A 17130-nucleotide genomic window follows, 5' to 3' on the forward strand; every position below is an offset into this window, starting at 1 on the left:
TCTGCATATAGGTTATGAAGTCGCGGAGAACGACGTTATGGCGACCGGCGAAGCCGCAAATCCGAAACATGAACGACGTGTGCGGAAACACACAATCGTTAGCGAAAAGCTTTCAGCTGGTACGAATTTAGCGGGTGCAAAACACAATAACAGGACAAAGGTACAAACAATGCTGACGTACCCCACGCTAAAGGTGCTTTGAACTCGACTCCCCCCCCCCCCCCCTCCTCCTCCTCCTTGCTGCACTACACGCATCGGAGCCTCCAGCTGCGCTGAATGAGATTACAGGAAATTATGCGCACGACAAGGTCCTGCCTGCGGCGATTTCGATGTGTTCCACACGTGCAGGCACATACGTGCTCAGCGTGAGCGCCCTGTCCCCGTTAGACGACAGAATCGGTCCCTGCAGGCCCCACATGCATGCGTGTCAAAGCACTGCCACAAGTGTCGAGCGCCCACAGCCTTTAACTGTTGCCTGCATAGCGTTGCCGTCTGGCGGGCGAGACGAATGAGTGCGCTTGAAGGCCAGGCAACAGCTGGACGTTGTCCGCACTGACAACTAGCTGCAGAGAACTGCGTTGTGTGCGCCCTTAATCTGCAAGTGTGGTCACCCGGCCACGGCACAAAGGTAAGATTTGCATTCTGTGATAAAAAAACAAGCTATTACTTACTGCAGTGCGATTTAGGAAATTGTCCTCTTGATCTATGTTCGGAATAATTGAAAAGTCAAGCAAACATGGCCACATAACAATCGGTCACTGAATCCGTTAAACTGCGGGGATTTTGAGATGATGGTTTGGTTTGGTTTGTGGGGTTTAACGTCCCAAAGCGACTCAGGCTATAAGAGACGCCGTAGTGGAGGACTCCAGAAATTTCGACCACCTGTGGTTCTTTTCGCACAGCACACGGGCACCTTGCTTTTCGCCTCCATCGAAAAGCGGCAGCCGAGGCCGGGATTTGATCCCACGTCCTTGGGCACAGTAGTCGAGCGCCATAACCACTGTACCCCCCCTGCGGGGCATTTTGATATGAGGATATAAGGCTAGCACTATATCGACTTGAACAAATTCTCTCAGCCCGCTAAATATTGCTCGGGGAAGCTGGATGCCTAGTATTGTGATTTTGCATGCGCATTACGACCACTAGAATGTTACATGGAAAGGAGATTTTTAGGCTATCAGAAACACCTTACTAATGCACCCTTGAATTTGTTTATGACGTCACTGGGGTTACAAAACACGTACTGAAGTCTTACATATAGAGCAATTTGTTCTCAGAAATGCGTAACAACAGTTGCTGATCTTGCCAGGGATTGATGAAGGGGCTGCGCGATGAAGATTTGACGTGAATGATGGCAGGGGGAGGGAGGGGGTAGAGTGGAGTACATTTGTTTTTTCTTAGCTATGACGCCTGACGTGCTTCTAGTTATGATCTGAAGAAAACAAGTGGACAAAACTGGGGCTATGAGCCGCCACCTTTCGGCTGTCCTTTTCGCCGTCATGGAGGTAACCGCAATTCCGTCCAGACAGCAGCTGAAGTGAAGCTCGTTCCTTTGATTTAAGCATTGGAACGAAGGAAATGTTTGTTACATAGCTGGAAAATCTCTTCTTCCCTGTCCTTGTGTTTGCAGAGTATGAAGAAAAAGAAAGGCAGAGGGGAGTCGCGTATATCACACCTCCATTATCAGTAAGTCAACAAAGCGCGAACGCACTTGGATTGAGGAGCTGGATGACTTTCAAATGCCAGTCATGTGCTTCCTAGAAACTAAGTGCGTGTGTAGTGGGGGTGAAAATACAGGTCATTCGCCGGACATATGCTAAAGGTACCTGGAATCGTTTAGCATTAGCAAACCACGAGTTTTCGGGTCGGCACAAGATACGTAGACAGAGGTGTTATATGGTTTGGGGGCGGGCTTTCCGAAGGAAAAGAAATGGTAATTCAACAGCTGTTCGCCACAAATTTCGTCATTATGCGTTTGGCGATATTGTCAGTAAAACTCCCCAGCACGCGCCTCTGCCAGCTGTTACTTTTTTGCCGGCTGCAGGACCAGGTACTTATTAGTCGGCGGCTTGCGCAACATCACCAGATCAAATCACATGGCAAATTTGGAAGCAGCTCTTAACTCGGGTAGCGTCTTTGAGATTGGAGAGTCAGATGGGAACCTAAGACGGGAACCCTCGGTTCCCGAGTCATAGAGGTAAACTTTAGTCCACACAGAACGTTCGTACGGTTGTGTTAAGGTCGTGCTTTCTTTCCTGAGGGGGAGGGTGTCACATGATATGGCAAGTTAGAACTCTTGGAATATGTATAGATATATGGGAGAATTGCCAGAGACCCAGCTTTAGTTTGGTTTGGTTAGATTTATGGGGTTAACGTCCCAAACTGATTCTAGCTATGAGAGGCTAGAATCAGTTTCACTAATGAACATATTCAAGGAAAGGATTCATTTGCTCTCTATGTGTGCAATAGCTGGGCTGTGTGTATAGAAAACTGCACGTTTTGAACGAACGTATGACTGAACTCACATAATATAAGTGTACCTCTGACAGACAAATGGCCTGGTTAACGCTTTATTATTTCGACCATTGTCACATTACACCAACATAAATTAAAAGGACAGATAAAGACAGGATGCCGTATGGACAATAATCTTCTTGTGATTCAGTAATGAACGCACAAATAACACATTTTGACAGTCAGGTATGGTTTTTATATTTAGGTTGGTTATTGGCTTTAATGTCTCAAATGAACCGGGAAATGAGACACGCCGTTCTGGAGGGCTCCGCATAATTTTTATCAGCTTTTATTTATTTATTACAGGTTCCTGCAGCACCCGAAGGCATTATTGCAGGGGGGGGGGGGGGGAGATGACAAATAATCTTGCTGGGAACGCCAGTGGTACAATAAAATACATAAAAATGAAGAAAATAACACGACATAAGTGATAATGCAGAATGAGAAACATGCATCTAAAGGGGGCAACTGCGCGACGTACAAAGTGATGAAAGCACTCAAAAACGAAGTAATGAAGGAAACACACGCAAGAGAACTGGGCGCCACGTCACACATCCGATAAAAAAGCCCGAAAGAAATTTTCAGTGCAACACTCAGCGATGCCAGCTGGCAGTCGGTTCCACTCATTGATCGTCAGTGGAAAGAACGAGCTTTTATACACATCTGTCCGGCATTTTATTTCTCGGATTGTCCACTTGTGATCAAGTCGTTCATACTTAACCAGCCAAAGGACGAGACACAGGAAAGAAGAGGACAGGACAAGGCTGGACTAGCAACTGAATGTTTATTGATTAGAAAAAAACAACGAAGGCTCCTTCCAAAAATCACGCGCACAACCCAACAGGTGGAATGGCAGGAAATTGGGAAAAAGATGAAGAAGAAAATTCAAAGCCAATTCAAAGTCAAGGCCTACCTAACGACTTTTCTAATAGATCAAATTCCTTACAATGAAGGTTAACCGACGCCTCAGCCACACACTTGTCCTCCGCTTTAGCAATGTAAAATGCTTCCACCAACTCTCTGCAGAGTTGATTACCATTGCTGTAAACTACACGCGTATTATTAAAATCTGGCGCACAAAGGGACGGGTCATGCTCCACAGTCAACTCCGCAAGCAATGGTAATCAGCTCTGCAGAGAGTTGGTTGAAGCATTTTACATTGCTAAAGCCGAGGACAAGTGTGTGGCTAAAGCGTCGGTTAGCCTTCATTGTAAGGAATTTGATATATTAGAAAAGTCGTTAGTTAGGCTTTGACTTTGAATTGGCTTTGAATTTTCTTCTCCATCTTCTTCCCAATTTCCTGCCATTCCACCGGTTGGGTTGTGCGCGTGCTTTTCGGAAGGAGTCTTCGTTGTTTTCTTCAAATTAATAAACATTCAGTTGCTAGTCCAGCCTTGTCCTGTCCTCTTCTTTCCTGTGTCTCGTCCTTTGGCTGGTTAAGTATGATTCCTTACCAACGTGCCCAGTCGTCAACCTTGTTGATCAAGTCGCCTAGATAAAAAGTGAGGTTGAAGTAGGTACCGATCATTATCAATGCTGAGCTTTTCAAAATAAATGCGATACATGATCTGCAGTCTGAAATGTTTTCTGCGGTGAGCTAATGATTCCCAACCAAGATGATGTTTAATAGACATGACACTAGATGAAAAGTTTTAATTGTTAGACACAAATCTGGCACCATTATTTAGGACGCGTTCGAGTATGTCAGATAAGTAAATATACTTGGGATCCCATAGAGGGCATGCATATTCAAGAATTGGGCTTATGTAAGTGAAATGCTGGAGCTGCTGGACATGTGACTGCGCTTTGTTGAAATTACGCTTTAAGAAATTAGATATTCTGCAGGCTTTCGATGTAATATGCTCAACTTGTCTCGTCCACGTAAGGTTAGATGTGAAATATACGCCGAGATACTTATATTCAGAAACGTTTTCAAGGGAACATTATTTTTTGAGTAACAGGTCTGTAGAGGGGAACGATTACGAGTGAACGAGACAAGTTTGTATTTTGAAATGTTCAAAAATATTTGCCATTTTGAGCACCAGTACTGGATAAAATTTAAGTCTCGTTGAAGTTTTAATGCGTCAGAAGAACTTTCCACAACATGGTAAAGCACAGAAATGTCAGTATATAGTCGAACTTGGCAAGTAAGGTCAAGAACAATATCATTAATAAAAATGAGAAAAAGAAGCGGTCCAAGGACAGACCCCTGGGGCACACCTGAGGAGACGTTTACGGAATCGGAGTGACAACCATTAATTACAACACGCTGCATGCGGTCCTGGAGATATGAATGAAGCCAGTCGATGATATTGGGATGCAGACCAAGACAACGTAACTTATGTAATAATAGCACATGAGGTACAGAATCAAAGGCTTTTTTAAAATCCAGAAATACACAATCAATTTGATATCCGTGGCCAAAAGAGGAAAACTGATCATTACCGAACTGAAGTAATTGGGTGGTACAGGAAAAACCCATTCTAAAGCCATGCAGAACTGGCGTAAAGAAGCCATGAGAGACAAGATGTTTCATGACTGCACTGTAAATTATATGTTCCAATGTTTTACAACACACGCTAGTCAGAGAAATGGGTCGGTAATTAACAACAGACATTTTCGAACCGCTTTTAGGCACTGGGACAACATTAGCATTTTTCCAGTGATTTAGCAAACATGACGAGTTAAGCGATGTTTGGAACAAGGTGACTAAATTATCAACAATTTCATTCGCACATGATTTTGAAACAAAGGTAGGTACACCATCAGGGCCGCTGGCGGAGGCGGCGCTAAGCAGTTTTATAACACCCTGGTAAGTAGAAACAATTTCAGGCATGGTTTCGGTAATAGATTCACGAGTGTTCGGAAGTTCTCCGATGTACGCTGGTGCAAAGGCAGACTGAAAATATTTATTTATTTACCAAATACTGCAGGCCCTAACTGGGCCCTAGCAGGAGGGGCGAAAAGAATACAATGCAATAAAATATGAATTCATCAAAAGTAACATACTAAACACAAGTGACAAGCAAATTACGATAAGACATGTTCAACACTAACAAGAAAATATACACCAATATGAAACACCACTATGGTTAAAACGCCAGCAATTTATCAATAAATTTAATAGACATTATTACATCAGAAGGCAGCTTGTTCCATTCTTCAACAGTACGAGGGAAAAAAGAATACTTAAATGCATTGATTTTGGCTTGATACGGAGTTACAGATTGTGCATGATGAAGTCTTGTTGGACGTGATGCAAGGGGCGTAAGGTAAGGTTCAGGGCTCATAGCAAGTTTGTTGTTTTTTTAGCAAAAATAGATACTTTAGTCTCTGAATTTTTCTTCGTATTTGCAATTGTGGGATGGAGTTCTCATTCATTAAAATGGAGCGAGAGTCAGATCTGCGGTACTTTGAAAACACGAAGCGTACGGCTTTCAAATGGATAGCCTCCAATGCCACAATATTCGTCTTGGTGTAAGGATCCCAGACTGTACAAGCATACTCTAGTTTGGGTCTAATGAGGCTGTAGTATGCTAACTGTTTTACCTTGGAAGGGACATTTTTAAGTTTGTGGCGAAGAAGGCCAAGTTTTCTGTAGGAGGATGAGCATGTATTGGCAATATGACTGTTCCAACTTAGATTGTTAGTTATGGTAACACCAAGGTATCTATATTCTGTAACTTCTAGAAGAGGATGCGATGGGAGGGTGTATGGAAATGAATGTACTAGTTTTTTGTTGGTTATTTTCATAATAACAGATTTTGCGGCATTAAGCTGCACATCCCAAGCACTGCTGCATGTGTGAATTTTCTGGAGGTTAGAGTTGAGGAGAATTTGATCTTTAGGGCTACTTATTTCGTTGAACAAAATTCAATCACAAGCAAAGAGCCTGATTTGGACTGGTTCAGATATGACAGTAACGATATCATTTATATAAATGTGAAACAGCAACGGCCCTAATACACTTCCTTGTGGAACGCCTGAAGTAACTGGTAATGGATTTGAGTGATAACCATCAATGTTAACAAACTGTACCCGGTTGGCGAGATATGACGAAACCCACGTTACTCCAAATTTAGGAAGACCAATTAGTTCAAGTTTATAGATTAGTTTTGCATGTGGTACAACATCAAAAGCTTTTTGAAAATCTAAAAAAATGACATCGACCTGCCCTGAGCTGTTAAGGACTGTTGCAAAGCTGGGGATAATCGATATTAGTTGGGTCACAGTGGATAAACCTTTCCTAAAATCATGTTTAACAGAAGAGAGTACACCATTGTCATCAAGAAATTTGGTTATATAATTAGCTAAAATATGCTCTGCCAATTTACAACATGTGGAAGTGAGTGAAATGGGACGATCAGTTCAGTTCAGTTCAGTCGTTCAGTCGTGTCCGACTCTTCGTGACCCTATGGACCATGTCACGCCACGCTTCCCGGTCTTTCACTATCTTCCTAACATCACATAACTTCATATGCAGTGCCTCGAGGATGCCATCTAACCATCGCTTCGCTGCCTACCCCTTCTCCGGCGACCCTCAACCTTTCCTAACATCAAATCTTTCTCCAGCGACTCCTCTCTTCTCATCAGATGACCAAAGTAGCTGGGCTTTACTTTAGAATTTGACCCTCCAATGAGCAGTCAGGGTTTTTGGTCGACAATATCGACTGATTTGATCTTCTGAAAGTCCAAGGAACTCTCAAGAGTCTTCGCCAGCACCACAATTCAAACGCGTCAATTCTTCGGCGGTCAGCCTTTTTCACAGTCCAACTCTCGCATCCATACATCACAACGAGAAAGACCATAATACGGATCTTGGTTGGCAGACTAATGTCTCTGCTCTTTACTAGGCGGTCAAGGCTAACCATTGCTCTCTTTCCCAGAAGCAGGCGTCTCCTAACTTCATGGCTGCAGTCTCCTTCCGAGGTGATCTTGGAGCCCAAGAAGAGAAAATCTGTCAAAGCTTCCACTTCTCGTCCATTGATGCTCCAGGACTTGATAGGGCAAGACGCCATGATCTTTGTCTTTTTAATGTTCAGTTTAAGCCTAAACTTCTCACTCTCTTCTTGTACGCGCATTAGAAGTCTCTTGAGTTCCACTTCACTTTCTGCCATTAAAGTGGTATCATCCGCATATCTAAGGTTGTTGATACGTTTTCCAGCAATCTTCACACCAGCTTAAGAATCGTCCAGGCCCGCCTTCCTCATGATGCACACTGCATATAGGTTAAATAGGCAGGGCGACAGTATGCAGCCTTGCCTCACTCCTTTCTCAATTGGAAACCAATCAGTAAGACCATGCCCGGTTCCGACTGTGGCCTCTTGTCCTTCATAAAGGTTCCTGAGGAGACAGATGAGGTGAATTGGAACTCCCATCTCTTGGAGAGCTTGCCACAATCTGCTGTGATCTACGCAGTCAAACGCTTTCGCATAATCAATAAAGCAGAAGTAGGTGGGTTTCTGGAACTCTTGCTTTTTTATGATCCAGCGAAGGTTGGGAATTTGGTCTCTAGTTCCTCTGCCCTTGCGAAACCCAGTTTGCACGCCCGAAAGCTCCCGATACACATACTGCTGCAGCCTACCTTGGAGGATTTTCAACATCACCTTGCTAGCTAGCGAAATAAGCGCGATCGTGCGGTAGTTGGAACAATCTTTGGCACTGCCTTTCTTTGGAATGGGGATGTAAACTGACCTCCTCCAATCCTGTGGCCACTGCAGGGTTGTCCAAATCTTCTGACATAATGTATGCAGAATGTTAACAGCGTCGTCATGGTTGAGGTTTTGAAGCAACTCAGCTGGAATGCCATCAATTCCGCTAGCTTTGTTCTTAGCAAGGCTGGCTAAGGCCCATTCAACTTCACTCTTCAGGATACCCGGCTCGAGATCAGTAATCACAACCGTCTTATGTTGGGTTTGCACATTCGGGTCCTTCTTGTACAGTTCTTGTGTGTATTCCTGCCACCTCTTCTTTATCTCTGAGGCTTCAGTGAGGTCGTTGCCTCGTTTGTCCTTTATCACGCCCAGCTTAGCACAGAAGCTTCCTTTGATATCCTTGTCTTATACAGAGCTCTTGTGTTCCTTAATTGGCTGTTGTCCTCAACTGCTTGGCACTGTATGTTCAGGAAGGCATTCTTATCTCTCCTTGCTATTTTCTGAAAATCCGCATTGAGAACCCATAACTTTTGTCATCCTCCTTTCCTCAGCTATTTGCAAAGCCTCTTCAGATAACCAGTTTGCTTTCTTGCATTTCTTTTGCTTTGGAACCACCTTAGTAGCAACTTCTTGTATTATATCACGAACATCAGTATACATCTCTTCGGGCTCTCTGTCTTCTAGATCTAATTCTTGAAATTGATTCCTCACTTCCACAGCATATTCTATTGGAATTTTATCCAGACCATACCTGAAAGGCCTTCTAGTTTTCTGCGTTTTCCTCAATCGAAGCTTAATTTTGGCAACAAGAAGCTGATGATCGGTGCCACAATCGGCCCCAGGCCTTGTTTTTACTGCTTGTATAGCGCTTCTACATCTCTGCCGGCAAAGAATATAATCGTTCTGATTCCTGTACAGACCGTCCGGTGAAGTCCATGTGTACAGGCGCCTCTTGTGCTGTTGAAAATGAGTATTCGCTATGGTCTGGTTGTTTTCTTGGCAAAACTCTACTAGCCTCTGCCCAGCTTCATTTGGCTCGCCAAGACCGAACGTGCCTATAATTCCGGATATTTCTTCACTCCCGACCTTAGCATTCCAGTCTCCTATGAGAAAAACGACGTCTGATGATGGGGTGCAGTCTAAAAGGCATGGTAGGTCCGCATAATATCTCTCAACTTCAGCTTCTTCAGCAGTAGTGGTCGGTGCATAGACTTGGATAACTGTTATGTTAAAAGGGTGACCTTGGATCCGAAGTGAAATCATTCGGTCGTTTTTGGGGTTGTACCCTAGCACTGTTTTGCCCATTTTTCTGTTTACTATGAGAGCGATCCCATTCCTTCTCTTGGATTAGCACCCACAATAAAAGACATAATGGTCGCCGGAGTTAAATTCTCCCATTCCGGTCCAATTGAGCTCCCTGATACCCAAGATATCAATGTTCAATCTGCCCATTTCTCGCTTGACGACATCCAGTTTACCTTGCGTCATAGATCTTGCAAGGGTGGAAGAACGGGCTAGTTGGTAAATCATCTTGGAAAGCAAACTAGCGCACTTCAAAACAAAGACACCGGAAGAGAACGACAACACAGCGCTCTTCTTCTTCTGATATCTTCCTGTGTCTTTGTTTTGAAGTGCGCTAGTTTGCTTTCCAAGGTCATAGATCTTACATTCCATGTTGCTATGTGATATATCTCCTTGCAACATCGGACTTTCCGGTCGCTTCCCGGCACATCCACAACTGAGCGTCCTTTTGGCTTTATCCCAGCCGCTTCATTCGTCCTGGAGCTACTAGGAATCGCCCTTTGTTCATCCCCAGCAACATGTGGGACGCCTTCCAACCTGGGAGGCTCATCTTCCGGCGCCATATCATTAATGGTATTGTGACTGGCCATAGGGTTTTCTTGGGAGGAAATACTGGAGTGGGTTGCCATTACCTTCTCCAGTGAATCACATTTTGTCAGAACTCTCTGTCGTGACCTGTCTATCTTGGATGGCCCTACACAGTAGAGCTCACGACTTCATCGAGTTTCGCAAGCCCCTCCGCCACGACAAGGCAGTGATTCATGAAGGGGAAATGGGACGATAGTTAGCAACAAATGCCATGTCACCCTTTTTAGGAACAGGCACAAGGCAAGCTGCTCTTCAGTCGGGAGGTAGCCTTCCTGTGGCAAATGAGGTGCGAAATAATATTGCAAGAAATTTAGAAATAACTTCTGCATAACGACGCAAAAAGATGTTGGGGATTTTATCTGGATCAGGAGAAGATTTAGTCTTGAGATTCTACAACAGTGAAGTTAATCCTTGCAAAGATACAATGTCCTAATAAGGGAAACAAAATGCATCACTGCGCAATCTGCATGGATTTGGAATTGAAAATACACTATGTAAGTGCCTGTTAAAGTGCTCAGCGATGTTAGTTTCATCAACAAGAATTGCACCCTCATGTATAATACGGTTAATAGGCTTTTTTTCTTTTCTGCTAGATAATTCCAAAACTTTTGAGGGGAGTCATGAAGAAATCCTGGTAGTGTGTGCTCAAAGTAGTATCATTTTGCTTTCTGAATTTCTTCAGTGAGGTTCAATTTTAGAGTTTGAATTATAGGTAAGCAGGCTCCTCTCCGTTTCAATCGTTTAATTTTTCTTGTAAGATGCACTATGTTTAGATTGATTCAAGGATTTGTTTTACGTATTTTCTTCATTTTCTTCGGAACAAAATTGTCCATGCAGTGGAAACATATTTTTTTAAACTTTTCGCATAATACAACAACGTCAGATTCATCAAAAAAGTCAAGACAATATTCAAAATAATCTAGTACACTTTCATCATTTGCATGTGAAAAATCCTTGAAAGGAATTGCTATAGCGATAGGATCTTTGTTCATATCCCGCACAGGAAGTGAAATGTGGACCATACTGTGATCAGACAAGCCGCATTAGACCGATACTGATAAATTCTGGGTGCAACAACTCAAGAATACAAGATCAAGCACAGGCACGGAATCGCCTTGCACACGTGTTGGTTCTCTGATAACTTGTTGCAGGTCATGACAAAGCATTATGTCACATAACTTATCAGCATGTGCACCAAAGCCTGAAACAAGAGATGGGCAATCCCAGTAGATTCCTGGCAGGTTGAAGTCTCCCGCTAATATAATCCTGTCACCCTTAAATCTAGACATATGATCAGCAAGTTCGTCTAAGAATGCTACTGGTGAATCTGGAGGTCGATAAACTGCAAAAACTAGGAAAGACTGACCGTAACAGGATGTTTTAAAGAAATACTTTCATGGCCAGCGATTTGCTTTAGATTAATAGCGCAAGAGCCGTTTTTTAAAAGTACCGCTACCCCACCCCAACCAGAAGGCCTGTCACAACGGAATACTTGATAGCCGGGTGGAAAAATGTCTGTGTCATCAATCTCATCTCGTAGCCAAGTTTCTGTAATTACAGCTATGTGCGGATCATATTCAAGTAATATAGCCTCAAGATTTTCTGTTTTGTTTAGAGCACTGCGTGCATTAAGGTTTACTAGTCTGAATATGTGATCACTCGGACCCGCAAGTCAAGGTGTTTGCGAGCCGCTCTGATGATCTGACCTGCCAGATTCTCGCCTGGAAGCCTGGCCTGGCAGCTTCACTCGTGCATTCTTGGCGTCATTCCATGCGTACAGCGTTCCATACATAAGAAGCTTATCGTTCAGTAGAATTACTTTTTTGCCGTCTTTCTTTTCTTGTTTGGCACTTTCCCACAAGAGCTTGCGTTTTCTAAGGGTGTTACGAGAATAATCACATTGCAGCGATGTGTCTTCGCCTTTAAGTTTTTGCGCATTCTTCAAGACTTTCTTTTTCGTTATAATCCTGAAAAACGACAGTGGCAGGTCTTGTTTTTCACGGCTTACCAATCCTGTGGATCCTTCCTACAGAAGAACATGAGACTCCAAGTTTCTCGGAAAAAATATCCTGAAGTATTTTTTGCTAAGCTCGTCGTCGTTTTCATCGGATTCTTCTTTTACTCCGAACACTATCAGAGTTGATCGTCTACTTCGATCTTCTAAGTCGTCAATCTTGTTCTGAAGAGAACGCACAGTGTTTTCAAGGGTGTCTGTACGTGTTATTTGTTTTTTAAATTGACTGTTTTTTGAACATTAGCCTGCTGTTCCCTAAGAGCTGTTATCTCAGATGTTATTTTATCCTGACCTTCCATCAATTTCTCCAAAAGTTCACGAGTGCCTTGTTTATCGGGGCCAGGATTCAACTCGACATCGCCATAGAGCAATAATTCGCACACACAATATGCATCACACGCAATTTCTAAGCACTTTTGTAGGCACGGCAAAACCAAAAGGAATAGTTGGTCGCTCTTAATGGCAGAATAATAGCCACAAACCTGCACAAGGCAGAAGAAGGGCCTGTTAGGCAACATGCCCATTGTCGATGCGCCGTGCCCACTGAAGAGGAATTCTTGCGGGAGGTCTTTGAAAGCAAGATCTGTTGATGTCTCGTGGAAGTTCGACGTATAGCGCTCCAGTCGTGAAGTTGATGTGCAGGGGACGATGCGTCATCAGCGGCAACTGTTGACAGAAGCACGTGTCGACAGCTGGTTTCTCGAAGATGCCTGGCGATCCGGCAAAACTGAGCAGTAGAACCTGCACAAGGCAGAAGAAGGGCCTGTTAGGCAACATGCCCATTGTCGATGCGCCGTGCCACTGAAGAGGAATTCTTGCGGGACGTCTTTTAAAGCAAGATCTGTTGATGTCACGTGGAAGTTCGACGGTAGCGCTCCAGTCGTGAAGCTGATGTGCAGGGGACTATGCGTCATCAGCGGCAACTGTTGACAGAAGCACGTGTCGACAGCTGGTTCCTCGAAGATGCCTGGCGATCCGGCAAAACTGAGCAGTAGAACCTGCACAAGGCAGAAGAAGGGCCTGTTAGGAAACATGCCCATTGTCGATGCGCCGCGCCCAAACTTAGACGTCGCCATCGACGTCTAAGTTTGGGATTCCGACTGGTTCGCGTCCGTTGTGTTTCAGAAACGTCCACAATTCCTTGGGGTTACTACGCAGTTTAGAACCCAGATAAATAAAGAAGTTATCCTTATGAGTTTAATTTCAGTTTTTAGTGTACTGCCAAGGGCCCGAATTGACTAATACAGCAGGGCAACGATTCTTTTTATGCGATTGAAGAAGGCGATGTTTTTTCCTGACAAGCCGTCTGATTTGTCGCGTGATCCATGGTTTGTCGCGGCGCCGCTTACCAGAAAGAAGTTTTGTTGGGATGTATTTTTCAATTAGGCTGCCCAATTTATTTTTGAATACCTCCCAGATTGAACTGCAGTCTAAACTCTGGCTTAGAGTAACAAAATTGGGAAGGAAGGAAGCAAGTTCGTTATTCATTGATGTATAATCGCTCCTGGCGAAAACAGACTTTCCTAACGTGCACTGACCTCACACAGTACACAGGCGCCTTGCTTTTAACCCCCAGCGTAAAGCGACTATCGACTCGGAAGCAGCAGTATAGTAACACAGCACTGACCCCTGTTTGTGTTCTTTAAAAAGCAGAGGATGATTAAGGACACCTTGGTTACACAGTGTTTGCTTATAATCTACTCTTCCTTTAATATTTTCCTTCACGCTTGTTTATATTCATGGTATTCGATAGCATCGAGTGTAGTTAAACGTTACTAATGCGCCAGCGCTGCCATCAGTTAAGGTATCGCAGCTAGCTTTATGAACCGAATGGCGAAGGGTTGTAATAGCATCACCCGCTTCCGACAAGCATTTCCGCTGCGGCTGTCCCAGTCAACCTAAGACCGTCATTTGAGAGGAAGAGAGAACAATAGATAGGGCAGGCACATACACAAATGCAAAGACAACCTGCGATATCACAGGTGATGCCAGAGGCGCGCGGAAACGAGAACAAAATCATATGTACTGTAATCCTCGTCGCTCAGCATTGGCGTATCTGACCCCTTGATTTAGAAGCATTTAAGGGACGCATGTTTCATTGTAATGGTTTATGTTCGCATTATTTGTGTTTCGGCACTCAAACATCATTTTCGATATGTCTTGTTCTATTGACACGGAAATCATCACTCACACGCTTACATCCGTTCCAGGTTTCGCAAAACTCTACCTGTTTACCACAACGTTAAAAAGGCAAATAGCAGTATTTTTCTTTGCGGTGCAGTACGGCTAAAGAACTATTATTTTTGTGTTCACGGAATAAAGAATGGTGCTTTAAGCAGCGAGAAGAAATGATGGCACTAAACGTGTCCGTCAAGAGCAGAGCGCACTTTTATTCTTGTAAAATACGGGACAAATAAGAATTAGCTTTACTACGTGCATTGGAAAAGGAGATTGTGAGCCTTTCATTAGAGCCTGGAGTAAAGAGTACGCTTGGCGACGCCTTTCCACATACTTTCATGTATTAAATGAAAGGCCGGCTGCGACACACGATATTGTGCTATGCCAGGGACCACTAGGACTCGGTCCCATCTTCTCTTCATATTTATCAATGTTATGCTAGCCAGCAACTGCCATGAGTCCGTCCTTTGCATCCGTTACAACCGAAGTGCTTCTGTTTCAAAAATGGGTTATTTCGTTTTTTATTGTTTGGTCCGAGGCGTCACATTGAGTCCCGGACGTAACAGAAAAGCTTCTACCTTTATGCACTTACGTAAAAAAGGCGTTGATATGTTTATTGGTGTCTTCTAGAGTTTGAACACGGCTCAACCAAACGTTTTAAGCACAGTAACATTCTTTGTACTTCTTTTCGAAGCAAAGGCGCCTGCTACGATCTTGAAGAGTGTTCCAGGAGTCGTCATGCTGTGGAGCATACTGAGGGCCTGGTTCATGGCGACGACCGTGTTCTACGCTCTTCGGCCTGCCTCCAGCCGGATGATCTTCTTGCTGATCGGAGTTTGCGAGCTGCTTAGGATGTGCATTCGGATAGCAGCCGCTGTGTGTCTCAAGGGTCCTTCTGTGCTTCAAGTTAAGGAGTACCTAGAGGAACCGGAGTGCCTAAGGAACCCAGCTCTTGGAACGCACGAGTTCGTCACCATCGAAGTGAGTTCATGAAGACCGCTGGTGACGTGTTGTGCTCGCTAGCAGGAGAATATACAGGGCAACTAGAATATAGAACGAGTTGTGGCCGTAGTTAGTCGTGTTCCATTGAGGAATTGCATGAAAAGAGGATGATGTACTCCTGAACACTGCAGAACTACAGCCCATTATATATCCTGCCCAGAATAACCAAACTTATGAAGAAATTAGAATACGCCTCCCCTCTGCGAAGAGTTTCTTCTGTGCAGGTACTGTTCCTCTATTGCATTCATGATTTATAAATCTGGCACTTTGAAAAGACAAGTTTTCGAGAAACTTTCTTTGCCCTAATTTTTTTTTGGCGGTTAACTTATTTTTCTCTCCGTTGCCGAAAGCAGCATATTTCCTAAACCACTTTGTTCTGCCGAAAGTACCCGTCTGATTAGTGATAGTACTTTTCCCAATTATTGCTTCCACAGATTACCAACGCTTCACCTTGCTCTCAACTCTTTCCTTGCCTTCCTTAAGAAAGCAACACCCCTCATACCTTTAATTATCAAACATTGTCTGTAGCTAGGTAACTTCATTTCCTTCTTTGACTTTTGGTAGTCCTTGTATGACTGGTTGGTAACAACTGGTTAACCCTTTGATGCCCAAAAATGTATTTTTCAACTTACCCACGCATAGTTTGAATAAAGACAAACGATGATGAAAGAGTTGAAACAAAAACAAATTGGTTTTATTCATTTAAACTTAATGAACTGTTACTCCTGGGCAACATCAGGCACTTGAGGAACTGCCTTGCTTGGAAGGCATGGAACCAGTTGCTGGCTGGTACAAGGCACAGGTGCATCTTGCACTTTCTCAGAACAAGTGCGTGGAGCCTGTTTTGCAGAACTTGCGCCGGCTTTTCATTTCTCTGTGCTGAGGCCAGTGGTGCGTTCCGTCATAGAGGACGTTGGCTATCCGCCGCGATGCTAGGAGCCGCATTATTGACATCGGAGACGCATGACTTCCTTGTGATGTACTCGACTTTCTGCGGCCAATTCTAATTCCACTTCGGCTTTCTTTTTTTATGCCTAAGCCCCCTCAGATTTGAAAAAAAAAACGGTTGGGAACACTTCGAAAGAAACGCTTGGCGTCGCGTTATTTTATTCTAGAATATTCGGAGGTTCATGATGAATTCCAGAAGGCAGTGATCAAGGAAACAGTTTTTTAACCTAGGTTCATGCTCTGGGTTGCCCGCGTCGCTGTCAATGTCTATATCAGAGAGTTCTCCTCAGGCAATAATTGTCTGGATTACCTCATCCGTGAGTGGCCGCCGCTGTCACGATGTTTCTATCTTCATATTTTATTTATTTATTTATTTATTTATTTATTTATTTATTTATTTATTTATTTATTTATTTATTTATTTATTTATTTATTTAGTACATACTGCAGACCCTTTTCAGGGTCCAAGCAGGACAGGCATATATTGTAATAAAACTCAGAAGATACAGAACACAATCAAAAGAAACATGCATAAAAATGAACAGGCAAATTTTGCGAAACTATGACAGTGCCATAACATGGTTCCAATCGGATATTGTCCGCGGGAAAAATGAATATTTAAAACAGTCAGTCTTCGCAAAATACGGCGTCAATGATTGAATGTGATGATGTGATATATGTGATATAAAAGAATTGCAGGCGTTCATTTCATTTAAGCACAACAACATGGAAATCGAAAGTCTCCACCGTGTAAGAACCTTATCCATTTTGATGTCTTGCCGCCTCTACCATCTCCGGTGTTAGATAGCAGCTATTGACGCCCGATGTTGCTCCTGAGCAAAAACACTGTTTTAACGCCGCGCGTCAAAAGGCTATTGATGTTTTTCGAAATACTGCTATTTACACACGACTGTTCCACGTCTACTAATT

General features: G+C 43.6%; 1 protein-coding gene across 1 annotated transcript in view; it reads left to right on the forward strand.

The window, feature by feature from the left end:
• Positions 1 to 535: 535 nt before the first annotated feature.
• LOC146177057 (epoxide hydrolase 4-like) overlaps positions 536 to 17130 on the forward strand; it is a 28028-nt gene continuing 11433 nt past the window's right edge. The window contains exons 1-2 of the mRNA XM_084581081.1: positions 536 to 628; positions 14981 to 15231. Of these exons, the coding sequence (XP_084437207.1) occupies positions 14989 to 15231 (243 nt within the window). The 5' untranslated portion in view covers positions 536 to 628; positions 14981 to 14988. The remainder of the gene's footprint in view (positions 629 to 14980; positions 15232 to 17130) is intronic.

The sequence above is a fragment of the Amblyomma maculatum genome, chromosome 10 (genome assembly GCF_055883805.1).
Source record: "Amblyomma maculatum isolate TAMU_Amacu chromosome 10, ASM5588380v1, whole genome shotgun sequence".
In the NCBI taxonomy this organism is placed as follows: domain Eukaryota; kingdom Metazoa; phylum Arthropoda; class Arachnida; order Ixodida; family Ixodidae; genus Amblyomma; species Amblyomma maculatum.